We start from the raw sequence: 23161 nt of genomic DNA on the forward strand, positions 1-23161 counted from the left end.
AGTAAGTGCTTTAGATATGGTATATTGGCCTTCTGTAAGTAGAAGAGCTGTACATCATGTATGCAGAGTATTGTATCTCCAAGGAGAGGGGTATCATTACCATGTTACAGTCATCCAGAGTGGAGAGATTGCGTCAGGTGTTTTCTCTGCATCCTGAGAGGACGTACTGATGTCTCGTAACAACCAATGGTGCGGAGCTGATATCTGTACATGGAGCCAGTATGTATATCATATAGCTGTCGTGTAAATGAGGAAGAAGTTGTCAATCTACATCCCATTTATATCCCACTTAAACCACTACTTCCTTACTCAATGACACACAAGTAAGTACATCTATGATGTAATGTATTATAGATGACTCCTGTACCATGCTTGATTGTGATTGTTTTAGAGTGGTCCACAATGTGTTTTAAAATCATCTGTATGGTGTAGTTGTATCATTGTGGAGTGACACTTAATTAAATGTTTCTAACTAACACAATCCTATCTTTATTCATGGTGACAGCAAGTTGAGTGTGATGCTGTATCTCTGGGGTAATCTAAGTCCAAGTTTACAGAGAAGTGAAGCAATGTTCCACTAAATTGATGGGCCAATAAGTGCTCTTCAAATGCGCGATGAGATCCGTGGCTCGTTGAGCAGCCTGGAGTGTAACAGTACTTCTAGTCACAGCTGACTCAACCTGATTTACAGTAGATGTACAGCAAGGCCCATATTGTTTGTGAATATTTTGCTTAGGTGTGTGTTCATGTTTGTACTTAGGACTTCTACTAATCAGGTTCACATATTTATGCTGTAGTTGATTCCAGATGTTCTGAAGCTGGAGCAGGTAGATGACGGTGATAAGATGGCTGATTTTAATGCTTTCATTTGACCTGAAGTTGGAGCAGGTAGATGACGATGATAAGATGGTTGATTCTAGTTTGGCCCAGAAAAGGCACATATAAAAACAGAATACTTTATAACCTTTGACTTAAACCAATCATCTTTTCACTCCTCTGTCAGTTTTGCCTTCTTCTATCAGATGTACAGTCCAATGAGACTTTCCTGGAACTTTTCCTTTGAAAACCCTCTTGCTGTGTTGTTCCCTATCCCATCTCCAAAACACTAACTTTTCCTTATTGTAACTCACTCTGGAGAACAGCATCTGCTAATACTAGAATGTGGAAATATGAAATGTGTCGTTCGTGTCCCCCTGTAACCCTAACCATGTAACCTTAACCCCTGTTTCCTCATAGTGCCCAGAAGCTGAGTGAGTTCTTCAGTAGTGATGAGATTGGAGATGAGCAGGAGCCAAATGCCACCATGCCCACGGGCCCTAGCAACCACAAAACCATTCCCTCCTGCCCCAGAAACCACAACAACAAGTACCAGGCAGTGGTGAGTACCCAGCTATCACATAATGTTCTGAGAACCTTATGTTTCTTAGAGCTTGTTGAGAGCGTAGTTGTCCTATGGTGATTTAGCATACAAACGTCCTAAAACTTTCTGCGAATGGTACAGGATAGTTGCTTGGTTTTGGAACATTCTCAGAACATTTAAGGAACTTTAACAGAATGTTTTGTAAAAGTTCAAACATGGTTACATTTATACTGAACAAAAAATATGAACACAACATGTAAAGCTTCCCATGTTTCATGACCTGAAATAAAAGATTCCAGAAATGTTCCATATACACAAAAATCGTATTACTCTCAAATGTTGTGCACAAATTTGTTTTAATCCCTGTTAGTGAGCATTTCTCTTTTTCCAAGATAATCCATCCACCTGACAGGTATGGCATATCAAGAAGCTGATTAAATAACATGATCATTGCAAAGGTGCACCTTGTGCTGGGGACAATAAAAGGCCACTCTACAATGCCAGATGTCTCAAGTTTTGAAGGAGCGTGCAATTGGCATGCAGAGTGCAGGAATGTTCACCAGAGCTGTTGCCAGAGAATTTAATGTTTATTTCTATACCATAAGCCGCTCTCCAAAGTCGTTTTAGAGAATTCGGCAGTACGTCTAACCGGCCTCATAATCGCAGACCATGTGTAACCACGCCTTCCAGGACCTCTTCATCTGCGGGATCATCTGAGACCAGCCACCCAGACAGCTGATGAAACTGTGTGTTTGCTCAACCAAATCATTTTTGCAAAAACTGTCATTAACAGTCTCAGGAAAGAGATTTAACGATGCTCTTACAAAGGTTCTTATGATGAATTTAGGCTTAAGATGCTTTTGGGAAACTGGGACCTGTTCTCTATCCATGGACTTAGTGAATTGCGCCACCAGGATGGAGCTAGCATGCCATGTTTTCCACATATTTAATTTCATTTCATTTTAGTCTATTCAAACAGACCCAATTTCAAAGGAAACAAACAACATTAAGATCACGTGTTGTCAATTAGTGGGCGCGTTAAATCTCCGAGCTGTTTGCCAAAACGATCGTTATTAACGTGGCACTTGAAAACGGCCATAATCTAATGCCTGTCTCAGACCACTCGTAGAACAGCGAAGTACCACTCTTAGAACAGCTAAGTACCACTCGTAGAACAGCTAAGTACCACTCGTAGAACAGCTAAGTGCCACTCGTAGAACAGCTAAGTACCACTCGTAGAACAGCTAAGTGCCACTCGTAGAACAGCGAAGTACCACTCGTAGAACAGCTAAGTACCACTCGTAGAACAGCTAAGTGCCACTCGTAGAACAGCGAAGTACCACTCGTAGAACAGCTAAGTGCCACTCGTAGAACAGCTAAGTACCACTCGTAGAACAGCTAACTACCACTCGTAGAACAGCTAAGTGCCACTCGTAGAACAGCTAAGTACCACTCGTAGAACAGCTAAGTGCCACTCGTAGAACAGCGAAGTACCACTCGTAGAACAGCTAAGTGCCACTCGTAGAACAGCTAAGTGCCACTCGTAGAACAGCTAAGTGCCACTCGTAGAACAGCTAAGTGCCACTCGTAGAACAGCTAAGTGCCACTCGTAGAACAGCTAAGTGCCACTCGTAGAACAGCTAAGTGCCACTCGTAGAACAGCTAAGTGCCACTCGTAGAACAGCTAAGTACCACTCGTAGAACAGCTAAGTGCCACTCGTGGATCAGCGAAGTACCACTCGTAGAACAGCTAAGTGCCACTCGTAGAACAGCGAAGTACCACTCGTAGAACAGCTAAGTGCCACTCGTAGAACAGCTAAGTGCCACTCGTGAACAGCTAAGTACCACTCGTAGAACAGCTAAGTACCACTCGTAGAACAGCTAAGTGCCACCCGTAGAACAGCTAAGTGCCACTCGTAGAACAGCTAAGTGCCACTCGTAGAACAGCTAAGTACCACTCGTAGAACAGCTAAGTGCCACTCGTAGAACAGCTAAGTGCCACTCGTAGAACAGCTAAGTGCCACTCGTAGAACAGCTAAGTGCCACTCGTAGAACAGCTAAGTGCCACTCGTAGAACAGCTAAGTGCCACTCGTAGAACAGCTAAGTGCCACTCGTAGAACAGCTAAGTGCCACTCGTAGAACAGCTAAGTGCCACTCGTAAGTGCCACTCGTAGAACAGCTAAGTGCCACTCGTAGAACAGCTAAGTGCCACTCGTAGAACAGCTAAGTGCCACTCGTAGAACAGCTAAGTGCCACTCGTAGAACAGCTAAGTGCGTTGTTAGATGCTTTTTTTTGCCCTCTCGCATTTCTTTATACACAGAAGATCTCTGCTAAACATAGAATCACATGGTTTATCCGTCTCTGCTTTACCACCGACAACTTCAGAACAAAGTTGCCTACAAATACAAAGTTGTCTTTGCAATTGATACAAACAAGTGACGTAGAAAAAGATGCTTCATATGAAAGTTGAGATGACTGCATTAAAAATATAGAAAGTAGGCAATAGGCTTATTTCAAACATATTGAAATACATTTCATGTTCAATTTTGTTCTATTTTGCTTCTGTCTGTAATTTGTCTCAATATACTTCATAATGTGTAGCCTAACGTGTGCAATGATGTGCCAAATCAGTGGTTTAGTGCATTTTTATTCGGTAAGCATTAGAATAAGCCGCCTCAACATTTGCAGCCGTAGGTGGTAATATCTCTCTAGAAGCTGATCCGCTATCATTATTGTGAAATAAATATATTGTTAAGGTAAGATTTGAATGGAGTAAGTGGATCAGAGAGCACATGCACCAACAACACACTTAGTGAACGTTCTCTCTGCGTGGTGTTTTGGGAAACGCATGTGACATCTTCGGCCGTTATTGGAAAGATGCATCCTGTGAAACCAGACCACCAGGAAACCAGAGTAAAATGTTCTCAGAACCTCCCTGCAACCTGAAAATAAACATTCCCAGAACAGGGATCTAACTAGCAAAGCAAACGGTTCTAGGATACGAATAACAACATCATAAACGTACTGTTAGCTAGGGAGCCAGCTAGCTAAGATTTGCTAACAGTACACTTTAGCTTGAATTGAAACCACTTTCTGTCAAAATTAGAAACTTGTAATATCTGAAAATGTAGCTAGCTAGACTACCTTACCTGTATACGTCACCATGCATGATGTCATCCTTCTCCCTGTCATGGATGCCATACTACAGTTGCCCTTAGTTTGAAGATGTAATCGGTTCACATACGGTTCACATTTGTTTTGTGTTGTAGTCACGATCAATATCAACATTTACACAGATTCATGCACACATACATGAACACACACACACAGAGAGCTCCCACAAAGACCTCTTAAACACTCAACCACTCATTCACAGGCAGAATGCACATCAATGTTGTAGTTAATGTCCTCCTTCCACCTCTACCCCAACCTCATTTGCACACACACTCTCACCACCTCCTCCACAATCCTCCACCACCATCCACCACCTCTGTGGTTTTCATAGTGGTCCTGTAAAAAGCCTAAGCAATGCCCTGCCCCCTCCCTGCACCTCTCCCAGCCTCTGAAGGTGGTGAACAGGAAGAGACATCCCAGGGACGATTGGAACAACTACAGCCATGAGGGAGGCAACCCACCCCCCCAGGAGGGAGACCAAGACCTTTGCATCAGGGTGAGTAGGAGGCAGACCAGGAGAAGGACCACTGGATCAGGGTGAGTGAGAGGTAGACCAGGAGGACCTAGACCTCTGGATCAGGGTGAGTGAGAGGTAGACCAGGAGGACCTAGACCTCTGGATCAGGGTGAGTGAGAGGTAGACCAGGAGGACCTAGGGCTCTGGATCAGGGTGAGTGAGAGGTAGACCAGGAGGACCTAGGGCTCTGGATCAGGGTGTGTGAGAGGTAGACCAGGAGGACCTAGACTTCTGGTTCAGGATGAGTGAGAGGTAGCAGAACTAGATAGAAGATCAAACTATCATTCAGTCTCATCAGTGTGCTGCCAGTGACAATATCCTGTCTGACTGCTTACTGCTGACCCTCTCCTGTCTGACTCCTTACTCAGTCAGATTATGTTTTTGTGAAAGCAGTGGGAATCAGTCTTTGACATTTGCTTTGATCAATGTGTGTGATGTTTCTTTCTCCAGATAACCAGTGGATATTTCACCTGGACAGATGGGACTCCCACCCTGTCTAACATAAACATCAAGGTTCCCTTTGGTAAGGCTCTGCTGCTGGAGGAAGGTTAAACGCCATGGCATTAATACTCTATTAAAGGAATCACTACTCCCTCCTCATATCCCCCCATCTCTCTACTCTCTCTCTCCCACCCAATTTCTCATTTCCTGTGTGTCTCTCTCTCGCTCTTTCTCTCAGGTCAGCTGACTATGATCGTGGGGCAGGTGGGTTGTGGGAAGTCGTCCCTGTTGCTGGCAGCTCTGGGAGAAATGCAGAGAGTCTCTGGGACAGTCACCTGGAACATGTAAGACTGGATGAAATTACTACTCACACCGTAGACGTCACAGATAGATGGATGGACAGTAAACTACTAGTAGGATGGACATACTAAATGGTTGACAAGCCTCTTTCTCATCCAAAGTATAAAGAAGGTCTATTAAATTACAGTAGGTTCATGTGGCCTGAGCTCAGATGATGTCAATTTGAAAGGTCATAGGTGAAATGTGTATTGACTCCAGAGTTCCAGGTAGCTATCCGCAGAGAGGCAGGTACAGTAGCTGTCCACAGAGAACCAGGTAGCCGTTCACAGAAAACCAGGTAGCCGTCCACAGAGAGCCAGGTAGCCGTTCACAGAAAACCAGGTAGCCGTCCACAGAGAGCCAGGTAGCCGTGCACAGATGACTGACTGTTTACCTCTCTCAGCGATATAAAATGCTCTTAAATCGAATCAAATCCAATTTTATTTGTCACGTGCTTTGTAAACAACAGGTGTAGACTAACAGTGCAATGCTAACTTACGGGCTCTTCCCAACAATACAGAAACAATTGTAAATATAAAACAAGATAAATATAAAAATAATAACAAGAGGAATAAATGCACAACAAGTAATGATAACTTGGCTATATACACAGGATACCAGTACCGAGTCGATGTGCAAGGTTACGAGGTAATTTAGGTAGATACTTACTCAGTACATACGTATATGTACATATAGGTAGGGATAAAGTGACTAGGCAACTGGATAGGTAATAAACAGTAACAGCAGCTTATGTGATGAGTCAAAAGAGTTAGTGCAAAAAGTGTCAATGAAGCTTTCTGGGTAGCTTTAGGTTAACTATTTAACTAACTATTTAGCAGTCTTATAGCTTAGGGGTAGAAGCTGTTCAGGATACTGTTGGTTCCAGACTTGGTGCATCGGTACCGCTTGCCATGCGGGACAGGTAGCAGAGAGAACAGTCTATGACTTGGATGGCTGGAGTCTTTGACAATTTTTAGGGCCTTCCTCTGACACCGCCTGGTATAGAGGTCCGGATGGCAGGGAGCTCGGCCCCAGTGATGTACTGGGTTGTACGCACTATCCTCTGTAGCTCGTTGCGGTCGTATGCCAAACAGTTGTCATACCAAGGAGTGAACCAGCTGTAGAAGCTGTAGAACTTTTTGAGGATCTGAGGGCCCATGCCAAATCTTTTCAACCTCCTGAAGGAGAAGAGGTATTGTCATGCCCTCTTTATGACTGTGTTGATGCGTGTGGACCATGATAGTGCCTTAGTGATGTGGACACCAAGGAACTCGAAGCTCTCAACCTGTTCCTGGGGGTGTGCTTGGCCCTCCTTGGTCTTGCTGGCGTTGAGGGAGAGGTTGTTGTCCTGGCACCATACTGCTAGGTCTCAATGTCGTCGGTGTTCAGGCCTACTACCATTGTGTTGTCTGCAAATGTAATAATGGTGTTGGAGTTGTGCATGGCCATGCCGTCGTGGGTGAACAGGCAGTGCAGGAGGAGACTAAGAGCGCACCCCTGAAGGGCCCCCGTGTTGAGGATCAGCGTGGCATAGTTGTTGTTGCCTACCCTCACCACCGGGGGCGGCCCGTCAGGAAGTCCAGGATCCAGTTGCAGAGGGAGGTGTTTAATCCCAGGGTACTTAGCTTAGTGATGAGCTTGGATGGCACAATGGTGTTGCACGCTGAGCTGTAGTCAATGAACAGCATTTTCATGTAGGTTTTCCTTTTGTTCAGGTGGGAAAGGGCAGTGTGGAGTGCAATAGCGATTGTGTCATCTGTGGATATGTTGGGGCGGTATGCGAAGTGGGGTGGGTCCAGGGTGTCTGGGATGATGGTGTTGATGTGAGTCATGACCAGACTTTTAAAGCATTTCATGGCTACAGATGTGAGTGCTACGGGGCAATAGTTATTTAGACAGCTTGGCGTTCTTGGGCACAGGGTCTATGGTGGTCTGCTTGAAACATGTAGGTATTACAGACTGGGTCAGGGAGAGGTTGAACATGCAGTGAAGACACTTGCCAGCTGATCAGCGCATGCTCTGAGTACGCATCCTGGTGATCCATCTGGCTCCTGCAGCCTGTTTAAAGGCCTTACTCACATCAGCTACGGAGAGCGTGATCACACAGTCGTCCGGATCAGCTGGTGCTCTCATGCATAGTTCAGTGTTGCTAACCTTGTAGAACATAGAAGGTATTTAGCACCAACTCTCTGGTACCCTTTCCTGCAGTCAAATAACCAAAGTGCCCTCTAATGGCAACATGGGTGGAATGTTACTGATATGTTTTGTCATTTCAAAATTCATTAATAGAACCCATAGCGGCCATTGACGGCCTTTCTTTCTTTAAATTACTGTAGCCTATAGCAGCCATCGACAGCCTTAATTTAAATTACTGTAGCCTATAGCAGCCATCGACGGCCTTTCTTTAAATTACTGTAGCCTATAGCAGCCATCGACAGCCTTAATTTAAATTACTGTAGCCTATAGCGGCCATCGACAGCCTTAATTTAAATTACTGTAGCCTATAGCGGCCATCGACAGCCTTAATTTAAATTACTGTAGCAGTCGAGAACAGCCTTGTTTATCTAACAATAATATATTTTTCGATATCGCAAAATGAAATGGCTAACAACCTGTTGTTGTATTTGTGTGGCTGTTGTCATCAAACAGAAACCGGAAACAGAGTATGCTCTCATTTGACTTTCAAAGAATGTGCTGATCTATGGTGTCAAAAGTGAAGCTAAAGTCTAGGAACACGAGGTAATTTACCACATTCACAAGTGCATTCTCAGTACTATGGTGGGGTCTAAAACCAGACTGGAGCTTTTAGAATACATTATTTATCTTCAAGAAAGCAGTGAGTTGCTGCGCACAGCATTTTCACATTTTTTGAGAGGAATGGGAGATTCAATACAGGCCAATTCGTTTTATAATTTTCCGGGACAACATTTGGCTTTATCAGGAGAGGTTTTATTGCCACTTTTAGTGAGTTTTTTTACACAATCGGAGGATAGGGAGCTGTTTATTATGTTTAACATAGGAGTGCCAAGCACAGGAAGTAGCTCTTTCAGTAGTTTATTTGGAATAGGGTCCCGTCGGCAGTTGGCAGGTTTAGAGGCCATGACTATTTTCGTAAATGTGTCGAGATACATGTTAAAAAAAACTTGTCTCCATTTATCCTAGGTCTTAGCAGTTCTTTGCAGACTCAGAACAAATTAGTTTTGTGGAAATATGCATATTTGAAGAGGAATCCATCATTTGCTTTCTAATGATCATTATCTTTTTGTCGAATAAGTTCATGAATTCTTCGCTGCTGAAGTGAAGGCCATCCTCACTTGGGGAATTCTACTTTTTAGTTAGCTTTGCGGCAGTGGCAAAATACATTTTTGATTGTTCCGTTTCTCTTCAATCAGGTTGTAAAAGTAGCCTGGTAGAGCAGCAGTGTGGGCTCTTCGATATTGCACGGTACTGTCTATCCAAGCTAGTCAGAAGACTTCCAATTTGGTGGAGTATCATTTCCGTTCCAATTTTCTGGAAGCTTTCTTCAGAGCTCGGGTACTTTCTGTATACAAGGGAGCTAGTTTCTTTTGACAAATGTTTTTTGGTTTCAGAGGTGCGTCTAGGGTATTACACAGGTTAAGTTTAGATCCTCATGTGAGGTGATAACAGATTGTTGTACTCTGACATCCTTAGGTAGGTGGAGGGAGTCTGGAAGGGCATCTAGGAATCTTTGGGTTGTCCGAGAATTTATAGCGCAGCTTTTGATAATCCTTGGTTGGGGTCTGAGCAGATTATTTGTTGCGATTGCAAACATAATAAAATTGTGGTACGATATGAGGAAAAACATTTACATCCACAATATTTACTCCATGGGACAAAACTAGATCTAAGGTATGATTATGGCAATGCGTAGATCCTGAGACATGTTGGACAAAACCCACTGAGTCGATGATGGCTCTCAAAAGCCTTTTAGAGTGGGTCTGTGGACTTCTCCATGTGAATGTTGAAGTCACCAAAAAATTGAATATTATCTGCCATGACTACGAGGTCCGATAGGAATTCAGGAAACTTCATGAGGAACGCTGTATACGGCCCCGGAGGCCTGTAAACTGTAGCTATAAAAGGTGATTGAGTAGATTGCATATATTTCATGACTAGAAGCTCAAAAGACAAAAATGTAGTCATTTGTTTTTCTTAAATTGAAATTTGCTGTCATAAAACCGGTTGAAAGTTTCTATAGGCTATAGAGCGACACCTGTTGAGCATGCCGACAGCGTTTCTTTCCAGAAGCCATGAGAAAATTGTCCGTCTGCCGGGACTGTGCAGGGGGAGTAACACTACTACCTGGATTTAATGGTGGCACAGACGCTGTATCATTTTTCCTACTTTTCAATTGCCCTTGCCTAACGATTGTGTCTGTAGTCGAGCTTGCGACTCCCCACCATAAGGCGATAGTTTTCCTGTAAACAGAAACTGCAATGAGAAGGCATAATGTTACTTAGCTTTTTCGGCTGGAGAAGGTCCTGCGGGTGTCCAGATAAAGCGTCCGGGGTGAAAATGTTAAATTAAAAAAGTAATGTGACAAAACTAAGACGTTGATAAACTTGTTCAATACAGAGTTTGATTAAATGGTTATTAATGGTTATTAATGGTTATTAATGGTTATTAAGAGTAAAAAGCCAAAAAGATTTGTAGGTAGCCAAGTAGCGATAAACAGCGCGGAGACAACGTGGAAGTGCGTGTGTGTGTGTGTGTTGTGTGCGTATGTAGTGAATGTGTGTGGGTTTTCTGTGGGAGTGTCACTGTAGTGTGTGTGAGAAAATGTGTATATGTTGTCTATATTCAGTTGAAGTCAGAAGTTTACATACACTTAGGTTGGAGTCATTAATCACATTGTTTGTTTGCTTTTTTTAGACGGAGGGGGAAGCGGGATACCTCGTCAGTTGTGCAACTGAATGTAGTCAACCGAAATGTGTCTTCCGCTTTTAATTCAACCCCTCTGAATCAGAGAAGTAGTCAATTGGATGGGGATTCCTATGGGTTATAGCCGCAATATGGGTTGTAGCCTATAAATATGAGTCCTCTATCTATCTCTATGGTGTGGTGTGGTGTGGTGTGGTGTGGTGTGGTGTGGTGTGGTGTGGTGTGGTGTGGTGTGGTGTGGTGTGGTGTGGTGTGGTGTGGTGTGGTGTGGTGTGGTGTGGTGTGGTGTGTGTGTGTGTGTGTGTGTGTGTGTGTGTGTGTGTGTGTGTGTGTGTGTGTGTGTGTGTGTGTGTGTGTGTGTGTGTGTGTGTGTGTGTGTGTGTGTGCGAGTGAGATACTGTCGGGTTCTTACGTGTCAGTCTTCTGGAATGTTTGGTGACAGCTGTGTTCCCTGGCTGTGTCCCCCTGACAGGCAGCCATTTTAAATCCCTGGTGGTGTGAAAACACAGAGTGTAGAAGATGCCCCTAGAGTCAGATGGTTTCCTATCCTCCTAATGGTTAAGGTTAGGAATTAAGGCTGGGTAATCTGATACTGGATTTTCAGCTCTCACTTCTCTGGCTGTGAACTCACTTCATCAGAAACACTGACCCAGGTACATGTCAACTGGTCAAGGCTAAAAATACAACAGTAGTGTCTACTGGCCTGGGGAAGTTCGAACTGAGCCTAGGATGGGTACCCGAACAGTTGTCTACTGGCCTGGGGAAGTTCGAACTGTGCCAGGTGTACTCAAACAGCTGTCTCCTGCACAGCAAAATCAATGGTGTACAGTTAACTATGAAAGTGTTAAATGTACACTATTTTCAGTGAACATATGAGTCCCACTGTACTTGTGTTAAAATAACACTTTTGAAAGTGTTAAATATTTAACTCTGCAGTGTACTTCATTCAACTCTTAAAGTGCTCTAATTAACTTGATTGGGGTGTTTGATTAGCTCTACTGTAGAGTAATCACTTGGCTTAGTCCTGACGCTGTTACACGTTCTCAGTGTAAAAATTAACACCTGTAGTGTTATTGTAAATCATTTTGGGGTGTTGTTTTAACACTGTGTGGTGTAAGGCCTGATTTGCATATTTCCCAGGGTTCCTTTTACCCAGAGTGAATTGCAGTTACCACCTGTGACTATATGTGTTAGTAACAGAGACATGGTTATTGAAATCATTTTTCTGAACTAACGGGACACCTGTCGACAACATCCAGTGAAATTGGAGGGCGCCCAATTCAAATAAATAATCGTAATAAACATTTATGAACATACAAGTATCTTAAATCGTTTAAAAGCTTGTTGATCTAACCGCATTGTCCGATTTACAATAGGATTTACAGCAAAAGCATACCATGCAATTGTTTAAGGATGGAGCCCCACATCAACATATTTTTCAACGTATTTTTCAACCAGCACAGGCTTCATAAAATCACAAATAGCGATTAAATAAATCACTTACTTTTGAAGATCTTCCTCTGATTTGCAATCCCAAGGGTCCCAGCTACAACATGAATGGTTGTTTTGTTAGATAAAATCCTTCTTTATATCCGCCACAGATTTCAGTAATCCACTCGTTCAACATGCAAACAAAGGAGTCCAAAAAGCTACTGCTAAACTTTGTTCAAACAAGTAAAACTATGTTTCTTATTAATCCTCATGTACCCTAAAATGTAAATAAGCTATAATATTTTATACGATAAGAAGTATGTTCAATAGAAAAGTGCCTTCTTCGTCGCGTTCCAACAGACTGATATTATACCGTGACTCTTTGTACAAAAACTCTAAATTCTTGCTCATTTTTGAAGAAACACGCCTGAAACAATGAACAAAGACTGTTGACATCTAGTGGAAGCCATATGAATTGCAATCAGGGAGCTGGAATTACATAGAACCCATAGCTTTCCATTATAAGATCCTGGGAGCTCAAAATGTTTTTATTACCGGTTGTTTTTTTCGCCTGCCATATCAATTGTGTTATAGTCTCAAACATTCTTTTAACATTTCTACAAACTTCAAAGTGTTTTCTATCCAATGCTACCAATTATATGTATATCCTGGCTTCTGGGCCTGAGTAACAGGCAGTTTACTTTGGGCACGTCAGTCAGGCGGAAATGGAGAAAAATAGACCCTATCCGTAAGAGGTCTGTGGGTTTCACCAGGTGAGTTCCTAAGCAAATGCCATCATTAAAATGTATGACAATATATATATATCTCAAGGCCTTACTTTGATGACCTAGTTTTACCCAAACACAGATGTGTTTGGAAATCCCTGGTTTACAGGACACATTATGCTGGTTTCAAAATGATATGTAATAGCTATTGCAATCCAGCCAGCATAAGGCTGTCAAACAGATGGAATGAATGGTGGGAAAGTTGATAAGAAGACTAACTATTTAAATTGGGACAACCATTTTAGTAACGGGTGCAATAAATAAAACTGATTGGATTAGTTTAGAAAATATATGCTATTTGTCTTTGTGTAGCATAAGATTAATCAATCAATGTACATGCAAGACCTCAGGTATTAAAGGTCCTGAAAAGTACTTTTTGACCTATATGGCACATGCAAATCATAAGAGGGCGGTTTACAGAGATAGATGGGATGGACTGAGAGTAGCTGAGGGGTGGGGTTGGGAGATAGATGGGATGGACTGAGAGTAGCTGAGGGGTGGGGTTAGGGCGATAGATGGGATGGACGGAGAGTTGCTGAGGGGTGGGGTTAAGGTGATAGAGGGGATGGACTGAGAGTTGCTGAGGGGTGGGGTTAGGGAGATAGGTGGGATGGACTGAGAGTAGCTGAGGGGTGGGGTTAAGGTGATGATAGGTGGGATGTACTGAGAGTTGCCTGGAGGTGAGTTTAAAAGCTAATCTTCTACAATAGTTATGACTGAACACAATGTATGAGTACTATCTATCCAGATGTAATGTATATCAAAATATCAAATTACTTTATTCTTGCTATGTAACTACTGTAAAATGTGTGCAGAATGTACATGTAACAAGAAAAGAAAAACCTATAAAACAATGTGTATATTTGTCCTCCCAAAAGGGTTGGTGGTCGATGGGCAAAAAAATAAATAATAAATTTTCTCTCATGGCTACCCAGGAAGTTTGAAAAGACAGGCTGAGTGGGCGGGGAGCTTATATTCATGATCTCACCTTGACTGACAGCTCTTTGATACACCTATGTCATGCAATTTAAATGCAGTGAGCAGTGTTGCAGTAAAATCATCTCAATCAAATGTGGTGATACACAAAGCAACTCAAACAACATTTAAAATGCATCAATGATATAAAAGTATATATTACAGTCACCTATTTGGCATTTGTGATGTGGTGCACAGCAGTACTAACAGACGAAGACCAGGCTATCCTGTAACTAGCTAACCAGACACAGACGAAGACCTAGCTATCCTGTAACTAGCTAACTAGACACAGACGAAGACCTAGCTACCCTGTAACTAGCTAACCAGAGAGACGAAGACCAGGCTATCCTGTAACTAGCTAACCAGACACAGACGAAGACCTAGCTATCCTGTAACTAGCTAACCAGACACAGATGAAGACCCAGCTATCCTGTAACTAGCTAACCAGAGAGACGAAGACCAGGCTATCCTGTAACTAGCTAACCAGACACAGATGAAGACCTAGCTATCCTGTAACTAGCTAACCAGACAGACGAAGACCAGGCTATCCTGTAACTAGCAAACCAGACAGACGAAGACCAGGCTATCCTGTAACTAGCTAACCAGACAGACGAAGACCAGGCTATCCTGTAACTAGCTAACCAGACAGATGAAGACCTAGCTATCCTGTAACTAGCAAACCAGACAGACGAAGACCAGGCTATCCTGTAACTAGCTAACCAGACAGACGAAGACCAGGCTATCCTATAACTAGCTAACCAGACAGACGAAGACCAGGCTATCCTGTAACTAGCTAACCAGACAGACGAAGACCAGGCTATCCTGTAACTAGCTAACCAGACAGACGAAGACCAGGCTATCCTGTAACTAGCTAACCAGACAGACGAAGACCAGGCTATCCTGTAACTAGCTAACCAGACAGATGAAGACCAGGCTATCCTGTAACTAGTTAACCAGACAGATGAAGATCTAGCTATCCTGTAACTAGCTAACCAGACACAGATGAAGACCTAGCTATCCTGTAACTAGCTAACCAGACACAGACGAAGACCAGGCTATCCTGTAACTAGCTAACCAGACAGACGAAGACCAGGCTATCCTGTAACTGGCTAACCAGACACAGATGAAGACCAGGCTATCCTGTAACTAGCCAACCAGACACAGACGAAGACCAGGCTATCCTGTAACTAGCTAACCAGACACAGACGAAAGGGGAAACATATAAGTATCTTTGCCATAGACTAATAGGATAAACTTGTAATTACACCCTACAGTAGAGTAGCTATACTAAACTTCTGTAATATATATACTTCTGTAACTGCAAGAGTTCATAGTTTGAGATATATATATATATTTGAGATAAATTGACCTCTGTTTTTTTCTCCTCCCTTTCTATTGTCTGCAGTTTGCCCAGCCTGGACTCAGAGGGAGATGACAGGTATGTGAATGTGTTGAATCACAGGAACATTGCCATAGTTCTAGGTCTAATCCAGGTTGGCGCAATATGATCAGGAGTTACTGATAAACAGCACATCAACATCACGTTTAGAAGGCATTTCCCAGTAGGTCATACGCAGTGTTTATTTCTCTGGCAACACTCTCTCTCACACACACACACACACACACACACACACACACACACACACACACACACACACAGCAGGATACATTTGAATATGCAGTGCTTCCTACTTTCTCCAATAAAACACTCAACTCTGTACTATGCTAAGCTGTTTGTGTATGTGCATGCATGCGAGCATGCTTGTGTGTGTACCTGCTGACAGAATCCAGGAAACATCAGTAATCCCTCAGCAGGCCAGGGTTACCAGAGTAATTAATAAATACATGTGTTTCACCCAGACTGAAAAACAAAGGAAAATGCTGCATGCTGCTACTCATGCTCCCGGGTGATTTACTAGGACAACCTGAAGTCTTCATCAGGCATCCCATATCTCAGGTGGGGGTGGAAGGTATTATATATAGGGGCAGTACTCAGTGACATCACTTCTGTGGGAGGTAAAAATATGTAACATTAGGTTCACAATGTATAAAAATACAGTGCCTTCGGAAAGTATTCAGAACCCTTGACTTTTTCCACATTTTGTTACATTAGAGCCTTATTCTAAAATGTATTAAATATGATTTTTCCTCATCCATCTACACACAATACCCCATAATGACAAAGCGAAAACAGGTTTTTAGACATTTTTGCAAATGTATTAAAGCTTTAAAGCTTAAAGCCTTGAGCTGTTTCTACAACTTGATTGGAGTCCATCTATGGTAAATTCAATTGATTGGACATGATTTGGAAAGGCACACACCTGTCTATATAAGGTCCCACAGCCGACGGTGCCTGTCAGAGTAAAAACCAAACCATGAGGTTGAAGAAATTGTCCATAGCGCTCCGGGAAAGGATTGTGTCGAGGCACAGATCTGGGGAAGGGTACCACAACATTTCTGCAGTGTTGATGGTCCCCAAGCACACAGTGGCCTATTATTCTTAAATGGAAGAAGTTTGGAACCACCACGACTGTTCCTAGAGCTGGCTGCCCAGCCAAACTGAGCAATTGGGGGAGAAGAGCCTTGGTCAGAGAGGTGACCGAGAACCCGTCAGTCTGACAATGCTCCAGAGCTCCTCTGTGGAGATGGGAGAACCTTCCAGAAGGACGACCATCTCTGCAGCACTCCACCAATCAGGCCTTTATGGTAGAGTGGTGTGACGGAAGCCACTCCTCAGTAAAAGGCACAAGAAGACCCGCTTTGAGTTTGCCAAAAAGGCACTTAAAGGACTCTCAGACAATGAGAAACAAGATTCTCTGGTCTGATGAAACCAAGATTGAACTCTTTGGCCTGAATGCCAAGCGTCACATCTGGAGGAATCCTAGAATCATCCCTATGGTGAAGTATGGTGGTGGCAGCATCATGCTGTGGGGATGTTTTTTCAGCGGAAGGGACTGGGAGACTAGTCAGGATCGAGGGAAAAATGAACACAGCAAAGTACAGAGATCCTTGATGAAAACCTGCTCCAGAGCTCTCAGGACCTCAGAATGTGGGTGAACGTTCACCTTCCAACAGGACAATGACCCTAAGCACAGAGCCAAGACATTGCAGGAGTGGCTTCGGGACAAGTCTCTGAATGTCCTTGAGTGGCCGAGCCAGAGCCCGGACTTGAACCCAATCAAACATTTCTGGAGAGACCTGAAAATAGCTGTGCAGCAACACTCCCCATCTAACCTGACAGAGCTTGAGGGGATCTGTATAGAAGAATGGAAGAAAGGCCACAAATAAATGTGTGCCAAGCTTGTAGTGTCATACTCAACAAGACTCGAAGCTGTAATCGCTGCCAAAAGTGCTACAACAAAGTACTGAGTAAAGCGTCTGAATAATTTGGTCAATTTAATATTTCAATTTTTTTTGTTTTATACATTTGCAAAAATGTCTAAAAACCTTGTTTTTGCGTTGCCATTATGGGGTATTGTTGAGGATTATTTTTTTAAATCCATTTTAGAAAAAGGCTGAACGTAATGAAATGTGGAAAAAGTCAAGGGGTTTGAATACTTTATGAATATACTGTATATGACCATACACAAGGAATGTGATCAATATTTACAGTAATATATAAAAACACACTATTCAATTAGGAAAAAAAAAAACAGTAGTTTGGCCATTTTGGAACTAAAAAACTTCTTATGGCTTAGATCCCGCTACCGGGATCGATATGACAACAGCCAGTGAAAGTGCAGGGCGCCAACTTCAAACAACAGAAATCTCATAATTAAGATTCCTCAAACATACAAGTATTTTACACCATTTTAAAGATAAACTTGTTGTTAATCCCACCACAGTGTCCGATTTCAAAAAGGTTTTACGATGAAAGCACACCAAACTATTATGTTAGGTCAGTACCTAGTCACAGAAAAACACAGCCATTTTCCAGCCAAAGAGAGGAGTCACAAAAAGCAGAAATAGAGATAAAATTAATCACTAACCTTTGATGATCTTCATCAGATGACACTCATCAGACTTCATGTTACACAATACATGTATGTTTTGTTCGATAAATCTTAGTTTACATTGACGCATTACGTTCAGTAATGTTTTGCTTCAAAACATCCGGTGATTTTGCAGAGAGCCACATCAATTTTCAGAAATACTCATCATAAATGTTAATGAAAATACAAATGTTATGCATGGAACTTTAGATAAACTTCTCCTTAATGCAACGTTTGTGTCAGATTTAAAAAAAGCTTTAATGGAAAAGCACACCATGCAATAATCTGAGTACGGCGCTCACAAAAACAAGCCATTCAGATATCTGCCATGTTGTGGAGTCAACAGAAGTCAGAAATAGCATTATAAATATTTGCGTACCTTTGATGATCTTCATCAGAATGCACTCCCAGGAATCCCAGTTACACCTTAAATGTTTGTTTTGTTCGATAAAGTCCATAATTTATGTCCAAATTCACAATGCTCAGGCCAGACGAAAAGTCAAAAAATTCCATTACAGTTCATAGAAAGATGTCAAACAATATATAGAATCAATCTTTAGGATGTTTTTAACATAAATCTTCAATAATGTTTTAACCAGAGAATTCCTTTGTCTTTAGAAATGCGATGGAACGTAGCTACCTCACACAGGTGCACGCCTGAATGAGCTCATGGCACTCTGCCAGACACCTGACTCAATCAGCTCTCATTCCCTCCTCCTTCACAGTAGAAGCCTTAAACAAGGTTCTAAAGACTGTTGACATCTAGTGGAAGTCTTAAGAAGTGCAATCGGACCACATTTACACTATCTTGGATAGGCAAAGAGTTGAAAAACTACAAACCTCAGATTTCCCACTACCTGGTTGGATTTTTTCTCAGGTTTCTGCCTGCCATATGAGTTCTGTTATACTCACAGACATTCAAACAGTTTTAGAAACTTCAGAGTGTTTTCTATCCAAATATACTAATAATAGGCATATCTTAGCTTCTGGGCATGAGTAGCAGGTAGTTTACTCTGGGCACCTTATTCATCCAAGCTACTCAAAACTGCCACCCAGCCATCAAGTCGAACTCCTCGTTAAGGCCAAGAGGAGACAATGTGTTGAACCTGTGGAGCCAGAAAGATTCACTTTGAAGAAGATTCCTCTGTGTCCCCTCCCCGGTGTGACATCTTGACCATTTCTATTCCAAATGAACAGCAACCGGGTTTATTTTGTCTCACCTGTCTGTATATTGCTGCGGTGCTCACTGATCCAGATCTTAAGGCATCTATGGGTTTTCCCTATGTAAGACAGACCCCAGGGACATTTCAACATGTAAACAACATTGGTGGACATGAAGGTAATCAGGCTTTTGATTTGAAACCTTCAGGCTTTTGATAAGTGGACAAGGATGAAAGCTGTCACCTCTAAGGAGGGTGTTCCGGTCTGTAGGTTTCCTTTAGAGATCTGTAGAGAGGGAGGTTTTGTCCTTAATAAGCATCACATCAAGAACACCAAGGTTATAGCTGCTAACCTGTGGTTGCTCTGTTGCATCCCAGATGACCGTTAGTGTAGTAACCTCTTAGATATTTTAGGGGATGTGGTTGTGTATGAGGTAGTGTCAGAAATATAATTAGTGTACACTTGATGGGCAGCAGTGCATAGTAGTTCAAAAGAGAAATGAGTGTGTCTCTGTACTTCGTCCCTTTGAGGCAGTGCTATACAGTATACAGTCTGTAAACCATACCTTTAGGCTCTTATAATTACTATTTTGTGCAGGGACTGGGAGACTAAATCAATAATGAAGTTGTGTTTTTTATACAAAGTGATTTTACAGCTCATGCATAATGTGAATTATTAATAAGTCTACACTGTAGACAGTAGACTGGTATCTGTAGACAGTAGACTGGTATCTGTAGACAGTAGACTGGTATCTATAGACCGTAGACTGGTATCTGTAGACAGTAGACTGGTATCTGTAGACAGTAGACTGGTATCTGTAGACAGTAGACTGGTATCTGTAGACAGTAGACTGGTATCTGTAGACCGTAGACTGGTATCTATAGACCGTAGACTGGTATCTGTAGACAGTAGACTGGTATCTGTAGACAGTAGACTGGTATCTGTAGACAGTAGACTGGTATCTGTAGACAGTAGACTGGTATCTGTAGACCGTAGACTGGTATCTATAGACAGTAGACTGGTATCTGTAGACCGTAGACTGGTATCTGTAGACAGTAGACTGGTATCTGTAGACAGTAGACTGGTATCTGTAGACAGTAGACTGGTATCTGTAGACAGTAGACTGGTATCTATAGACCGTAGACTGGTATCTGTAGACAGTAGACTGGTATCTGTAGACAGTAGACTGGTATCTGTAGACAGTAGACTGGTATCTGTAGACAGTAGACTGGTATCTATAGACCGTAGACTGGTATCTGTAGACCGTAGACTGGTATCTGTAGACAGTAGACTGGTATCTGTAGACAGTAGACTGGTATCTGTAGACAGTAGACTGGTATCTGTAGACAGTAGACTGGTATCTGTAGACCGTAGACTGGTATCTGTAGACAGTAGACTGGTATCTATAGACCGTAGACTGGTATCTGTAGACAGTATACTGGTATCTGTATACAGTAGACTGGTATCTGTAGACAGTAGACTGGTATCTATAGACCGTAGACTGGTATCTGTAGACAGTAGACTGGTATCTGTAGACAGTAGACTGGTATCTGTAGACAGTAGACTGGTATCTATAGACCGTAGACTGGTATCTGTAGACAGTAGACTGGTATCTATAGACCGTAGACTGGTATCTATAGACCGTAGACTGGTATCTATAGACCGTAGACTGGTATCTATAGACAGTAGACTGGTATCTGTAGACAGTAGACTGGTATCTATAGACCGTAGACTGGTATCTATAGACCGTAGACTGGTATCTGTAGACAGTAGACTGGTATCTATAGACAGTAGACTGGTATCTATAGACCGTAGACTGGTATCTGTAGACAGTAGACTGGTATCTGTAGACCGTAGACTGGTATCTATAGACCGTAGACTGGTATCTATAGACCGTAGACTGGTATCTGTAGACCGTAGACTGGTATCTGTAGACAGTAGACTGGTATCTATAGACCGCAGACTGGTATCTATAGACAGTAGACTGGTATCTGTAGACAGTAGACTGGTATCTATAGACCGTAGACTGGTATCTATAGACCGTAGACTGGTATCTATAGACAGTAGACTGGTATCTGTAGACAGTAGACTGGTATCTATAGACCGTAGACTGGTATCTATAGACCGTAGACTGGTATCTGTAGACAGTAGACTGGTATCTGTAGACAGTAGACTGGTATCTGTAGACAGTAGACTGGTATCTGTAGACAGTAGACTGGTATCTGTAGACAGTAGACTGGTATCTATAGACCGTAGACTGGTATCTGTAGACAGTAGACTGGTATCTGAGCTTAGTGTCCCACATGAGACCTCAGCACAAGCTCCACTTATGGTGTTATTAGGTAAATGTTCTCTCACTGCTACACCTTACTCCCAACTTCAGGTCCGAAGTGAAATAGTTATTTAAATGGACATTAGGATTCACCCCTTAATCTCCAGGGACCACCCCACCTAATCCACTGTTTAATCACTCACAGCAAGTTAAATTTAACATTGTCATGTTGATTTAACACTGGACCAGTGTATACTTGGTTCACACTTTTCACTGTTAAATTAACACTGTGCTTAGTGCTGACACTGTTACTGTTGTATTGCTGTTTAAAACTGTTTTGTCAGTTTTAGGGAATTAACACTTTATACTGTTTTGTAGTAACACGTCATAGTATTTTAACCATTACGCAAAGAGGTCCGTATCACTTGACAAGGTCACTCACGTTGGATTAAACATTACATTAACAAGTCTCTACTGACACATGTTCTTATGTACGCTTTTACAAAGACTTGAGGACTAGCAGCAGACATGCTCAAACTTGAATTAACATAGCCATAGACCACTTAAACTGGTACAACACTTCTACTCATGGGTGGCCAAAACAAAGTAATTAAACACCACACCCCTACTAAGCCATGCCTCCAATATAATTTCCTAGTGTGCCTTGGCTTTTTGAGTGAATTGTAGAGTTACCACTAGTGATGTTACTTTTGATACCGGAACTCCGAGGTATGCGTCAAAATCGCTATGAATTGTACTTCAAAGCAGTGTGCCAATGCATGTATCACTTTGGTGTTTCTTCGAACAACCACCTGATTGGTTTTGTATTGGTTTGGCTACAGGGTGTGGGATGTCATCTATAATAATTTGTCTGCTCTAAATGCTTTTGACCAGCAGGTGCCACTAGTGTACACTGTGTTCAAAGTCTCGAGTAATGAACCTATTTTAGACGCAATTGGCTGGAAAACCTCAACGCTTCAGTAAGCTTAATTTCCCCCTCACTAGTTACCACCCATGACTATATTTGTGAGATGGACAGTTGTTATATTCATTCATTTTCAGTCCTGTGGAATTCACCAATTGACTTCCTAGATATACATTATCATTACACTTGAACTCTTTAGGACAGTACATTAAATATATCATAATGCTTTAGTTTAACCTCTCTGGGATATGTGGGACAGTAGCGTCCCACCTGGCCAAAAGCCAGGGAAAATGCAGAGCGCCAAATTCAAATAAATTACTATAAAAATCAAACTTTCATGAAATCACACATGTAAGATAGCAAATTAAAGCTACACATGTTGTGAATCCAGCCAACATGTCAGATTTCAAAAAGGCTTTTCAGCGAAAGCAAACGATGCTATTATCTGAGGATAGCACCATAGTAAACAAAGAGAGAAAAGCATATTTCAACCCTGCAGGCGCGACACAAAACGCAGGAATAAAAATATAATTCATGCCTTACCATTGACGAGCTTCTTTCGTTGGCACTACAATGTGTCCCATAAACATCACAAATGGTCCTTTTGTTCGAATAAATCCGTCAATATATATCCAAAATGTCAATTTATTTGGCACGTTTGATCCAGAAAAACACCGGTTCCAACATGCTCAACGTGACTACAAAATATCTCAAAAGTTACCTGTAAACCTGGCCAAGACATTTCAAACTACTTTTGTAATACAACTTTAGGTATTTTTTAACGTAAATAATCGATAAAATTGAAGACGGGATGATCTCTGTTCAATACAGGAGGAAAACAAACTGTAGCATGCTTTCTGGTCACGCACCTCTATCTAACAGTACA

The 23161-nt window shown here is 42.1% G+C and overlaps 1 protein-coding gene across 2 annotated transcripts in view; it reads left to right on the forward strand.

Annotated features, from left to right (window-relative positions):
- LOC109898452 (ATP-binding cassette sub-family C member 8) overlaps nt 1-23161 on the forward strand; it is a 138915-nt gene that overhangs the window by 67656 nt on the left and 48098 nt on the right. For both annotated transcript variants that reach the window (XM_031833100.1, XM_031833101.1), the window contains exons 13-17: nt 1237-1378; nt 4922-5032; nt 5503-5575; nt 5732-5837; nt 15331-15363. In XM_031833100.1, the coding sequence (XP_031688960.1) occupies nt 1237-1378; nt 4922-5032; nt 5503-5575; nt 5732-5837; nt 15331-15363 (465 nt within the window). The remainder of the gene's footprint in view (nt 1-1236; nt 1379-4921; nt 5033-5502; nt 5576-5731; nt 5838-15330; nt 15364-23161) is intronic.

Source organism: Oncorhynchus kisutch, linkage group LG10 (genome assembly GCF_002021735.2).
Source record: "Oncorhynchus kisutch isolate 150728-3 linkage group LG10, Okis_V2, whole genome shotgun sequence".
In the NCBI taxonomy this organism is placed as follows: Eukaryota; Metazoa; Chordata; class Actinopteri; order Salmoniformes; family Salmonidae; genus Oncorhynchus; species Oncorhynchus kisutch.